At 43.1% G+C, this 13,682-nt stretch overlaps 2 protein-coding genes across 2 annotated transcripts; one reads left to right on the top strand and one right to left on the bottom strand.

The window, feature by feature from the left end:
- Positions 1-6,924: 6,924 nt before the first annotated feature.
- LOC127260535 (uncharacterized) lies at positions 6,925-7,318 on the bottom strand. Its single transcript, XM_051288291.1, has one exon. It carries the CDS (start codon positions 7,252-7,254, stop codon positions 6,940-6,942), a length of 315 nt encoding a protein of 104 aa, XP_051144248.1. The 5' UTR covers positions 7,255-7,318; the 3' UTR covers positions 6,925-6,939.
- A 1,005-nt stretch (positions 7,319-8,323) lies between these two features.
- Positions 8,324-13,548, top strand: LOC127260533 (ABC transporter B family member 15-like). The gene is made up of 6 exons (XM_051288289.1): positions 8,324-8,807; positions 9,025-9,079; positions 9,340-9,533; positions 9,712-10,169; positions 10,437-10,977; positions 11,126-13,548. The coding sequence occupies exons 1-6, from the start codon at positions 8,619-8,621 to the stop codon at positions 13,526-13,528; spliced, it is 3,840 nt and encodes a 1,279-aa protein (XP_051144246.1). The 5' UTR covers positions 8,324-8,618; the 3' UTR covers positions 13,529-13,548.
- The last annotated feature ends 134 nt before the right edge of the window (positions 13,549-13,682 follow it).

The raw sequence follows: 13,682 nt of genomic DNA, 5'->3' as shown, positions 1-13,682 counted from the left end.
ATTCAAAATTTTGTTATTCGAAATTTTGTTATTTGCATTCAAATAAAAATATTCAATTTACTTTGATTAGAATATAAATAAAATATAAATATAAAATTTTAATATTCGATTCAATAATTAAAAAAATTATATACATAATATAGAATATAGTATACATATATAGTATTTTCCAAAATAAACAAAATAAATTTATTAATTATAATACTTGTAAAATTGTATATAAATAAATATACAATATAATTAAAATTACAACTGAACAAAAAAAAAATACAACTATATACAATGATATTTTTATTTATGTTAAAACAGAAAAGTCCTTTTGTGACAATTTGAAAAAGAAAAAATTAATAGTAAATACCCTTATATTTTTTTTATCCAGTTTTCATAAAATATTTTTTACATGATATCACAATTTATTTTTGTTATGCAGCATAGATATAACATATAACCTAAGCTTGTCCGGCTTCATTCAATTTGGAATGTACTCGGAAAATCTCCCAAATTTGAGATTGTTAAGCACAAAAAATAATAATAATAGTAAGTGGCAGTAGGATTCTGGGTAGGGTCTGAATGAAAGCCAAAAGGTCTGGAGGTCGGGCAGAATAAAGGTCGGGAAAAGGAAGAAAGGTCGGGCGGAGTCTAAAAAAAAAAGGTGTACCCAAGTCGGGTAAACCGTAGATCGGATGGAAGGCGAAGTCGGGCAGACGCGGAGGTCTGTCAAGAGGAAGGTCGGGCAGACGCGGAGGTCTGTCAAGAGGAAGGTCAGGCAAGGAAGATGTACGGACAGACGCGGAGGTCTTCGGTCAAAGACGGAGGGCGGCTGATGCGGAGGTCGGCCCAAGTGAGGTCGGGCGAAGAAGCAGGTCGGGCGAAGGACGAAGTCGGGCAAAAGAAATTTGGCAGTGGACAGGCAGGTCGGGTAAGAGGCAGGTCTGAGTTCTGTGACTGGTGGGAACGGTTGAAGGAAGTTGTAATACGTGTCAATAGAGGAGAAATTGGTGGTCGGTTGACAGCGGTTGCTGTAACCGACCAGACGGCGGTTCAAACCGTTTTCTCTGAAAGGCTATTTAAAGGATTCAAATCCGTCAGAAAAGGCATCTTCAATCAACTTCAACAAAGCAAAGTCAGATTTGGGGATCACCACTTTAAATTTCAGTCTTTTATTTTCCAGTTTATTTTCTGTATCATACAGTGTTTAGAGATTCCTAATCTCAGACACTAATTAATCAAGTTTAAGGATATTTTCTATATCTTTGAATTTTACTTTATTTTTGTTGAAAAATTACATCAACAAATTGGCGACCACAGTGGGAGCAAGACACAATTGCTCATTCCAATTCCGGCGATAATTTCATACGTCTTAGATCCGGCCGAATCATCGGAAGGGTCCATATGGCAGGTTCACAACCGCAATCATCTTCGGCACCGGCGGGAGAATCCGTTCCACCACCTATTGTGCCAAATGCCGGGGAAAACCCACAACCACCAACTGATTGGTGGTCTTATGTTCAACAAATGAACAACCGGCATACTTTGGTTATGCAGAATTTGTTGCGTGAGCAACAAACGAGCATGTTGCGTGAACAACAAAATCTAATGCAAAACATGTTGGATCAGGCATTCTCTAGATTCACCCTGTATCCAAACATGCTTCCAGCCGTGTCACCTTCTCGTTTTCAGGCGACTTTCTCAGGATCAACGTTTGCAGAACCATCATACGTTGACAGTACGTTTCCAAGCGTTACAACTTTCAACCGAACAGATATGGGGAAGATTCCTCTAACTTTCCCAGAGAATGTTCCTTTGGGACCGAGGGTTGATAATACCCAGCCGAATGAGAGATTAGAGGGACAGACTCATAATCCCATCCCAGCCGAACCAGCCTTCTCCAGAGAAGAAAGATTGGGAGGTCAGACTCACGATCACATTCCAGTGTTCGACCATATTCCACCCAGAGTAGATCCGGAGGATATTGCTCAAGTTCTGCGGGTGCATTTCGGAATGAATCCGCAAACGGTGAACAGGCCGGTTTACCAGAGGCCATTTCCAGAAAGGATCATTAACGATCATCCTCTCCCGAGAAATTATAGGCCACCAGACTTCTATTCTTTTTCGGGAGAAGACGGAGCCTCTACCATTGAGCATGTGGGTCGCTTCACGGCTCAATTGGGAGAAGTAGGCAACAATCCGTTTCACAAGTTACAATTGTTTGGGTTGTCGCTCACAAGAACAGCTTTTTCTTGGTATGTCAGTCTGCCGCCTGGACAGTTGCAAACTTGGGAAGATTTAGAGGCAGATTTTCATGGAAGGTTCTTTAATCCTCTGCCGACAGTCTCACTGATAGACCTTCTGGAGATCACGCAGATGCCGGAAGAGACCGGCTACCAATTCATAGAGAGGATGCGATTGATGAAGGGACGATGTCCTACGATGATCAATGAAAGCGAAATGACCAATTTGGTGGTCAGGAACATGCATACCAGACTTCGCGAGGCCCTGACAGCCCACGACTTTCAAGATCTGGCCAGTTTAGCATCCACGACAAGAAGGTTAGAATCCTTTTTTACAGAAATTAATCATGACTTCCGTCAGGGGGGAGATGCTGAAGCAATGTTAGTGCAAGATCGACCAACGTCCAGGCCAGCACCATTCCGCGATAAATGGAGGTCGGGTCCAACGTAGCCTCGAAGGATGGAGGTCGGATCTGAGGCTGACGTAGCCTCGGATGCCGGCCTGCAAACTCCTAAAACATCACTGGAAGTGATGTTTAGGAGTCTTGAGGAGGAGGCTTATTGTTAAGCACAAAAAATAATAATAATAGTAAGTGGCAGTAGGATTCTGGGTAGGGTCTGAATGAAAGCCAAAAGGTCTGGAGGTCGGGCAGAATAAAGGTCGGGAAAAGGAAGAAAGGTCGGGCGGAGTCTAAAAAAAAAAGGTGTACCCAAGTCGGGTAAACCGTAGATCGGATGGAAGGCGAAGTCGGGCAGACGCGGAGGTCTGTCAAGAGGAAGGTCGGGCAGACGCGGAGGTCTGTCAAGAGGAAGGTCGGGCAAGGAAGATGTACGGACAGACGCGGAGGTCTTCGGTCAAAGACGGAGGGCGGCTGATGCGGAGGTCGGCCCAAGTGAGGTCGGGCGAAGAAGCAGGTCGGGCGAAGGACGAAGTCGGGCAAAAGAAATTTGGCAGTGGACAGGCAGGTCGGGTAAGAGGCAGGTCTGAGTTCTGTGACTGGTGGGAACGGTTGAAGGAAGTTGTAATACGTGTCAATAGAGGAGAAATTGGTGGTCGGTTGACAGCGGTTGCTGTAACCGACCAGACGGCGGTTCAAACCGTTTTCTCTGAAAGGCTATTTAAAGGATTCAAATCCGTCAGAAAAGGCATCTTCAATCAACTTCAACAAAGCAAAGTCAGATTTGGGGATCACCACTTTAAATTTCAGTCTTTTATTTTCCAGTTTATTTTCTGTATCATACAGTGTTTAGAGATTCCTAATCTCAGGCACTAATTAATCAAGTTTAAGGATATTTTCTATATCTTTGAATTTTACTTTATTTTTGTTGAAAAATTACATCAACAGAGATTTTTTTTGTTTTTGTTTTAATTTTATGGTGTTAACAGAGATTTTCTAATTTTGAGATTCATCTGCAATTGATCGTCGGTCAAGTTTATTTTTCAAGTTTGCGTCCGAGTCGACATTTGATCGTTTGGCATAGTTAAGTACAAAGTGCTGCTTCTTATTGGTTGAAAGTCATGTCGTTTTCTCGGCTCCATTGATAGTTCTGTATTTTTCAGCCTCTCCCTCCTAAGAGAGTTTCGTGTTTTCGACTTTGGTAAGAATTTTTTTTTATACTCTAATTCAGTTGAAGATATTGATTCTAATTCTGGCACGATAGACGATTGTGGTTGCATCATCTTCGATTTTTCTTTGCAAATTAAGTTGATTTCTGTCTAGCCGGATCAATTTTATTCAAAGCTGTACCATACTTCTGGGTGTTTGTTTGGGGTTTGAAAATTTTGATTTTGAGATTTAAATGATAAAAATTTTGAATTAAAATACTTTGGATGGTGTGAGATAAACAAATATTTAAAATATGGTTGTAAGCGAATCAAAGCGATTCGTAACAAATATTCGTATTTCGAATCTTAAAATAATATTGGTATTGAATTCAAAATAATTTTTAAATTATTAAATTTGATTTCATTTAAATATTATTCAAATATTTGATTCAAAGTGTGATTTGTTTTTGTCTTTTCAGATTCTATTTGAATTTTTTTAATAAAAGTTTTAACAATAATATCAAGACAACTTGATAAAAATATATATATATATATTTAATATATATATTTTTCAAATTGTCACATAAACACTTTTATATTTTAATATAAATAAAAATATTATTGTAAGTTGTATTTTATTTATTATTTTTGTTGAGTTGTAATTTTAATTATATTGTATATTTATTTATATACAATTTTAAAAGTATTATATTCAATAAATTTAGTTTTAATAATAAATAATGAAGATGATATATGTGTGTTAATATTAAATAATGAAGATGAATACCATTAAATAATTAATTTGTATGTAGGGCTTAAATTTTAATTAGGAATTGGTGGCTTTTGGGGAGTGGGGCAGTGTTCTTAAAAAGAGGAAAATGCCCACTACCAAAAGTAAATTAAATACTACTGTACTAAATAATAATAATATATATATATATATATATAATGAAGGGAGGGATATATGAGTCAGCTAGCTAGCTGCATGCAACTCAACCCACCTGACCTGAATAAGCATGATATATATATATATATATATTATCAATATTGATATGGGGTAGGCACTAGGCAGTGAGCCAGTGAAAGGATGGGAGTATATATATATAAGTGCCCTTTTTCTCCTTTTCGTTTTGTTTGTAGCAGTGCAGTGCCGCCGCCATCATCGCCACTGCCACCGTACGTATTCACCATGCAATCTAAGCTAAGCCTCACGTGCTACCTTCTTTCAATCCTTAATCAATCCTTAATATGCCGATCAGCATTTGTATAATTAATATTCATTCCTTAACTTCCATATGTGAAAGCAAACTGCAGTCTGCATCAGGCTGGCTGGCTGGCTGGCTTAATTGACAAGATTCTTTTGCTTGCTTGCTTGCTTGTCCCTGTACTGCAGTGCGTGCATACACTACTATCTCATCTCATCTCATCTCATCTTACCAACTCATATAGTTTTGGACTGGGTGTTGTATACAGCTACTCATGATATCATATGCATGCATACACACAAATATATTTAATTTGCAGAACCCTAACCCAATTAACAAGTGCAGGCCCAACCAGAACCTTAAAATTAATGAAGAAGACGACGGCCATGACTAAATGAATACTAAGTATTTCCTTCTATCGTACCGTACAATACTCAATAAAATAAAAAAGATTCAGATTCAGACTAACACCAACACCACCCATCGATCGTACTGAATCATAGATACTGCAGCAGCAGCAGCAGCAGCCTGGCTAGGAATGGATGACAGAATTTCATAAACGAATCGGGGCCGAGATCGCTTTTACTTTTAATTAATTATTTAGTGGCACTTTCCCGCGAGGCAAAACACGATTGAACAACTGCCTTGACGGACGTCTCAACTCTCTCCGCCACGACCACGTACGCCATTGTTGGTTATGCATATATATATATATATATTCTTGTCTGTCGTACAAGCTGCCATATATTGTTATGTATGTAATGGGTATGTGCGTATAGTATACACTCCAGTCCAGTATATATAAATTCGCGGGTTCGGGTTCGGGTTCTACCAAACCACTCTCCGATCCCTTCCTCTGAGTGTTAGTAATACCAACCATTAGCCAACAGCCTCTCATCCAGCAGACCGCTATCTGTTTTGTTTTTGTTTTTATTTATATTTTTATTTTTATTTTTGTTTTGTTGACTTTATTTCCTGCCCCCTCTTCTCATCATCTCCTCCCTTCGCGCGGAGGAGGAGGAGGATCTCTCCACCAGATTTTGATTTCCGGCCAATTCAATCCGATTCAACCCTCTTAAATTAAATTCCTCTACCTACTCTATCACACTCACACCAGCTAGTTGTTTTTTAACACCACAAGTTACATGGGTTTTCGGAATTTTGACCACTCCCTTGTGTTGTGCATGTAAACCTTGTTTTCCGACCCTCTATGTATTTATTTATTCTTGACTTGCTTGATCTGTTTCTGTATCGAGTCGAGTGAGTGTACAGCAGCATCAAGACTATTACCGGCCTCTCCCTGTTTTTGGGAGAGGTGGTGAAATTCTCCTTGATCATCACTGCGAGTTGAATTCTCTCTCTGGTTGATCAACGAAGATCCTTGTCCATGTCCGATGATAAAGCTATTACTTTATTTTCCCTTCTGTTCTTGTTATTTGATTGTGTCGATCGATCGAGACTGTTCCACCGTAGCTTTTAATCCAATAATAATATCATCATATTATTTCTGATCCAGGGTTCTTAAGATCGACTGGAATATTGATAGCAGTTGATGATGATGATGATGAGTAGGTAGTTAGTTAGTTATATATCAGACACGAAACGGAACAAAGCAATATTAATTTCTAGAATGAGAGAAATTAAATGGCTATATATTGTCGGATGAATGTTGTTGTGGCTAGCTTGCTGTTATGACCCGTTACTTGTTCACTTGCAAGAAGAATAAGAAAGAGTGAAGAAGCGAAATATGAACAAGATCATCCACGATCGATCGATAATATAATATAATATAATATAATATAATATATATATATATATATACCACCCTTCCTTTGGTTTCCCATTATATATATATATGATATATATTGTTGGTTGGCTGGCTACTAATGATGGAGTGCACTTTAGTTAGTCTCTCATTCATATACACACGCGCTCTGCAACTCATCTATTCACTCACTTAGGAGAAGAAGAAGAAGAAGGAGAAGGAGAAGGAGAAGGAGGAGACGAGGATTGAAGCGGCCACCAATCCCGCGGCGGTGGCCGGTGCAGCTCCTTTCTGAGTATCGACGCCGGGGCCCAGGTTGGGGAAAACATCGTTTGGAACGGGTCCTCCAACAGGTGCTGCGTCGAGTGGAATGCCAGAAATGCCCCCGATCACGTTCTGCGTTCCGGGGCTCTCTGCCGCCGTCGCCGGTGGTGCGTCCGTGGCCAAGCCCACAGAGACCATAGCAAAGACGAAGAGGGTGATGAGGAGGGCCATGCGGTTTGCCATTGTAAAATATATGTAATGACTCTAGCTCGTCGTTAGTTATGTCAGCACAAGAACGCACGTATGTATTATCGATCTCTGACCTGTATTTATTTATTTATCTATTGGGTTGGCCTGGCCAGGAGGATTAAGGACCGCCGGTGGATGGGTGGGTGCGAGGGAGGGGTCGGAGAATCATGTTGGCAGATGATGATCAATATAAATATATAGCTTACACGGCGTATGGGAGGGGAGGGGATGGAATGGAATGGCGGGTGTGTGGTCCGGACAGCCGACATTTGATAACCATGCAACAATGATTTGTCTTGAGCTTTTCAATCAACACCGCTCGCTGGCCACTGTTGGTTGGATTGTATATTTACGGTGCTTGTGGGAGAGAGAGAGCCATGCCCTCGGTTTACAGTATTAGATTTTATTTTTATTTTTATTTTTTATTTAAAAAAAAAAAAAACAAAGAAAACAGGATGATTTTTTTTTTTTTTAATTAATTTTAAATATATTTAATTAATATAATTAAAATTGTAATTTTTACAAGGATCATTAAAAAAAAATTATTTTATACAATTAATTTTAAGTTAATTATAAATAAATAAATTTAAATTTATTTATATTATAACGATGAACAAAGTCTATGGGTTGAGAGGAATATTAATTTTTTATTATTATTTATAACATTTTTAAAATCTTGAAACTTACCAAAAACAAAAAATAAAAAATCGCTTCACCCCAAATTGTTCCAAGAATTCGTCTGCTAGGGCAGATTAGCCAGCCTACTTGGTGCAAACAGACACCATCATCTTCAGATACGTATCCGTTCGAAGAATCTTTATAATTTGGAAATTGATGTATGGGTTCTTGCATTGCATTGTGGAGTTTCAACGAAAAAGACAAACAAAATTTGAACTTTGTTCTCCGTATGTTACGAAGATTAGCTTAGATGAGTTAACGGGCCAGGGGATGGAAAAGAAAAGGGGTCGGATCGTCTCTGTCAAACGCCAATTATATATACGAGAGAGAGAGAGAGAGAGAGAGAGAGTGTGTGTGTGTGTAGGTATACATTGATGGGTGGGTGATGGGGGTTTCGACAGATGCCGCCTATCTCTTTGTGCTGATGGATATATATATATATCGACGACAATCCCAACATCCGCCCTACAATTCGAGCCAAGTATTATTATTCCTGTCCTGTGCGGCGGCCTTGTCCATAGGGAGTTGCTGGTTAGCATCCAGACAAATCATTTCATTAGAAATAATGGCTCTAGAAAAGCAAGTTTGGGCTGCATACATACACAGGCATAGCAGTAACCACATTCACTGGAGTGGATATACATAGCAGGTTTGCTCGGGATGCAAGTTACCACCATAGTATGGGGATGGGGACTAACGGTGGACTTTTCAGGTGGGCAGACAGGATTGATAAGCTGCTGATGTTTCTGGGCGCTCTGGCTAGTGTTGGTGAAGGCTTGGCAGGACCACTTAGCATGTACGTGTTGAGTGGGGCAATGGATGCATTTGGGAGAGCTGATCAGTCTATTCCCCAAGAAGTGGTCAATAAGGTGCGCTGTGCTGTGCTGTGCATGCCTTTTTGTTTTTACTTTCTCACTCACTGAGTGGCCACTGCAAGTTAAAGTTGGGATGGTTGGTTGGTTAGCTAGTTTTCTTTCCGTTGCACACTCGATCGACTTTACTTTAATCGCACTACTGTTGAAATGCCACGCCCGCGCCCACGCCCACGCCCACGCCCTGATGCCCTTCTCTGTTTCACTTGTGCAGTATGGTCTAAAGCTACTCTATGTTGCCCTCGGTGTTGGATTTGGTAGTTTCTTTGGTACGTGCCCTGCCACCAGGCGATGGAAAGCCCTCCGGAATCATTCATTCTAGTTTGATATGAATAATGAGTTACCTACCTGGCATAGCATAGCATGCAAAATGAAAAATTTCTCATTGTCGAACTAATTGAAAGAAACCTTAATTAATGTAATTGAGAATGACTGACTGACTGACACAGGAACTCATTCATAAAATGTTTTAAGATGATGGCGATGGCGATGATGATGATTAATTTTGGATGTCTCTCCCTCCCTCCAGAAGGACTTTGCTGGACTAGAACTGCGGAGAGGCAAACATCGCGAATACGGATTATGTATTTGAAATCAGTCCTCAGACAGGAAGTTGGTTTCTTTGACTGCCAAGATGGCACATCATCATCATCGGCCACCTTCCAAGTAGTCTCAAGCATATCTACCGATGCTCACTCTATTCAGGATGTTATTACTGATAAGGTCCTCACTTAATGCCTTTCTTCTTTCCAACATTTTCTCCGGATCAGGCAGGCAGCTATACAGTTAGTTAGTTAGTTATTCCGAACCTCTAAACTAAACTAAACTAAACCAGATTATTATTTATATAAATAAATGGTTTATCCTTGATCTATCTGTTCTTTCGTTTCTTCACCTGCAGGTACCAAACTCCCTGGCTCAGTTTAGTGCACTAGTCTTCAGTCTGCTGGTTGCCTTCCTGCTATCATGGCGAATAGCATTGGCTTCTCTTCCTTTTGCCGTTGGGTTTGTGGCCCCGGCAGTGGGATTCGGGAGACTGATGATGGACATGGGGATCCAGAGTAAGGAAGCTTACGGGGTTGCCGGAAGCATAGCTGAGCAGGCCATATCAAATATAAGAAGTGTTTACTCCCACGTGGGAGAGCATAAGACAGTTGGTAAATTCCGGCGTGCGCTCGAGGGAAGCATGACCCTGGGCATAAAACAAGGGCTGATGAAGGGGCTGATGATTGGCAGTATGGGAATGATATTTGTTACTTGGGCATTTCAGTCTTGGGTCGGTGGCCTCCTCGTCGCTGAACTTGGAGAGAGCGGGGGCCATGTCTTCATAGCCGGTTTATCTATCATTCTCGGAGGATTGTGAGTATCTGTCTCTCTTTCTGTCTGTCTGTCCTCATGCACTACTGCAACTGAACCTATCAATACACAAGACATCCAACCGCATATGCATTTCATTTGATTAGTTTTGTCATCCATGATCAAATCACCGGCAATGAATATTGATTGATCGTTGTTAATTTGGACATCTCTCCAACTTGGAAAGCTGTCGTCACTCCCGCTCACACTCACACTCACACTCAGCACACATTTTTCTGATCTGCTAAACTCTGCTGCTTGTAATCTCAGGTCCAGCATGAGCGCTCTGCCCAATGTGCCATTCATAATAGAGGCATCAGCTGCCGCAAAGCGAATCTATGAGATTATCGATCGCATTCCAGAAATAGATCCAGAAAATGATGCTGGGAAAGTTTGCGCGAATCTGAGGGGACAAATTGAGTTTAGAGAAGTTCATTTCAGTTATCCGTCGAGAAAGGATGAGCCAGTCCTTCAGGGACTTAATCTTAAGGTGAAACCTGGTGAGAAGGTTGGCCTTGTGGGAGGAAGTGGTTCTGGAAAATCGACTGTTATTGCATTGCTAGAAAGATTTTATGACCCTGTCAAAGGAGATATTCTACTTGACGGGCATAGAATTAGAAGACTTCAACTAAAATGGTATAGGTCTCAGTTTGGGCTGGTAAATCAAGAACCGCTTCTCTTTGCTGCGTCCATTAAACAAAACATAATGTTCGGAAAGACAGATGCTTCTCTAGAGCTCATTGTAAGTGCAGCTAAGGCTGCAAATGCACATGATTTCATTGTTGAATTCCCCCAAGGATACGATACTCAAGTAAGGCGCTGCATACTCTGGGATGTATATATATATATATATGTGTGTGTGTGTGTGTGTGCACGCGCGTGTGTGTAATACGATGAGTTTGTGTTTGTTGTTCCAATCACTATACGATGATGATGATGTGCTGCATGCAAAAACTCAGGTGGGGCAGCTTGGTGTTCAATTATCAGGAGGGCAAAAGCAAAGGATTGCTATAGCAAGAGCGTTGCTTAGAGATCCCAGAATTCTGTTGCTGGATGAAGCTACAAGTGCATTGGATACAAAGTCAGAAAGTATTGTGCAGGAGGCCATTGACCAAGCTTCAAGAGGCAGGACGGCCGTACTCATTACTCACCGCCTTTCCACGATGCGCTGTGTTGATAAGATTATGGTGCTTGAATCTGGGAAAATTGTGGAGTCAGGGACCCGTGATGAGCTGCTGAGGATGCAAACGACCGGCAGTGAAGGTGGATTCTACCGTCGACTAGTGAGGTTGCAGCAGCTGCAGAAATCTGGAGGAGTCGATGAGCACCTTCCAGAAGAGGCATCATGTCCCAAGGAAATGATGACGCACAGATCTCCGATCATATCATCAAGCCTGCATAACAACAGTCCAGCTTCTCCCTTAACCCCAGCTCTGCCAATGAGTTTACTTTCGACAATACAAAACAGCCCCAATTCGTCCTTCAGTGCATCTCACCATAATGACATGGATGAGAAGTCAGACGCCTTGGCTTCTCCAGCAGCTCCATCACAGTGGCGCTTGCTTGAAATGAATGCACCCGAGTGGAAGAGAGCGCTGCTTGGCTGTCTTGGTGCTGTCTCTTTTGGGGCAGTCATGCCTGTGAATGCATATTGCGTTGGAAATCTTGTCTCGGCTTATTTTGGAGACAGCAGCTCTAAAATGAAGTCGGAGACCAGATTTTACAGCGTCATCTTTCTGAGCATTGCCGTCATTGCCTTCTTATCGAATCTGCTGCAGCATTACAACTTTGCAGTGATGGGGGAAAGGTTAACCAAACAGGTGCGAGAGAAAGTCCTGGAGAATGTGCTGACGTTTGAAGTCGGGTGGTTTGATGAAGAAGAGAACACAAGCGGTGCAGTCTGTGCACGGCTATCAACCGAAGCCAACCTGGTGCGCTCTCTGGTCGGAGACCGAATGTCGCTGCTGGTTCAGGTGTCTGCAAACGCTCTCCTGTCCTTTGCGTTGGGATTGATTGTTGCATGGAGAGTTGCGGCGGTGATGATTGCGATACAGCCTCTGGTGGTTGTCAGTTTCTACCTCAAAGCTGGTCTGATGAAACAGATGTCAGCGGATGCGGGGAGGGTGCAGGACGAGGGGAGCCAGCTGGCGAGCGAGGCAGTGGTGAACCACAGAACCATCACCGCCTTCTCCTCCGAGCAGAGAGTTTTGGAGCTGTTCGAAGCAACGCTGAAGGGTCCACGAGAGCACAGTGTGCGGCAGTCGTGGGTGTCGGGAGTCGGGCTGCTCAGTTCCCAGGTGCTGGCGTTAGGGGCGGTGGCCCTGACATTCTGGTACGGGGGGACGCTAATGGGGAAGGGGTTGCTGACCGCAAAGCAGCTCTTTGTCGCTTTCTTCATACTGATGAGCACCGGCAAGACCATCGCGGACGCCGGAGCCATGACCTCCGATCTGTCCAAGGGCAGCAGCGCTGTGAGATCTGTGGTGGCCACTCTGGACAGGAAAAGCAGGATAGATCCGGACAGCCCCCACGGCCTCAGAGTGAGAGACAGGCTAGCGGGGAAGATAGAGCTTGCTGACGTCTACTTCAGCTATCCATCCCGGCCGGGGAGGATGATCTTCCAGGGGCTTAGCCTTCGGATAGAAGCTGGGGAGAGGATGGCTCTCGTGGGGGAGAGTGGCTGCGGAAAATCCACTGCGCTTGGCTTGATTGAAAGGTTCTACGATCCAACCAAAGGGTCCGTCCTGATAGACGAGCACGACGTGAGAAGCTACAACTTGAGGAACTTGAGATCCCACATTGCCATGGTTAGCCAAGAGCCGGTCCTTTTTGCGGGGACCATACACGAGAACATAGCGTATGGAAGAGGAGAAGGAGAAGGAGACGCCACGGAAGCAGAAGTCGTGGAGGCGGCGAGGCTGGCAAATGCGCATGAATTCATCAGCTCGATGAAGGATGGGTACCGCACATACTGCGGGGAGAGAGGGGTGCAGCTGTCGGGCGGGCAGAAGCAGAGAGTGGCGCTTGCACGCGCGGTGTTGAAGAACCCGTCGATCCTGGTGCTGGATGAGGCGACGAGCGCCCTGGACAGCGTGTCGGAGAGTGTGGTCCAGGAAGCGCTGGACAGAGCGATGGTGGGCAGGACCTGCGTGGCTGTGGCGCACAACCTGCGGACGGTGCGGAGGATGGCCGGTTGCATTGCGGTCATCAGGCGCGGCAAAGTTGTGGAACAAGGATCGCATGCAGAGCTACTGGCGCTGGGACAAAATGGCGCGTACCATGCCTTGGTCAAGTTACAGGCCGCAGGAGCACACTCCCTAGCAGAGGCGGAGGCGGAGGCGGAGGCAGGCACCAATCCATAACCAACCCCACATTGACATAACAGACATATGCATGCACGCACGCACGCACGCACGTGCAGAGAATAGAGATAATAGTATGTTTGCCCGTTTGTTGGTGATTTACTATATACTCTAACACCGACCTGTAGCTAATTCGATGGATTGATTGATCGAT

The sequence above is a fragment of the Andrographis paniculata genome, unplaced genomic scaffold (assembly GCF_009805555.1).
Source record: "Andrographis paniculata isolate CXL003 unplaced genomic scaffold, ASM980555v1 Contig62END, whole genome shotgun sequence".
Lineage (NCBI taxonomy): Eukaryota > Viridiplantae > Streptophyta > Magnoliopsida > Lamiales > Acanthaceae > Andrographis > Andrographis paniculata.
The sequence above is the reverse complement of the archived record's forward strand: the minus strand, read 5'-3'. Positions and strand labels throughout refer to the sequence as shown.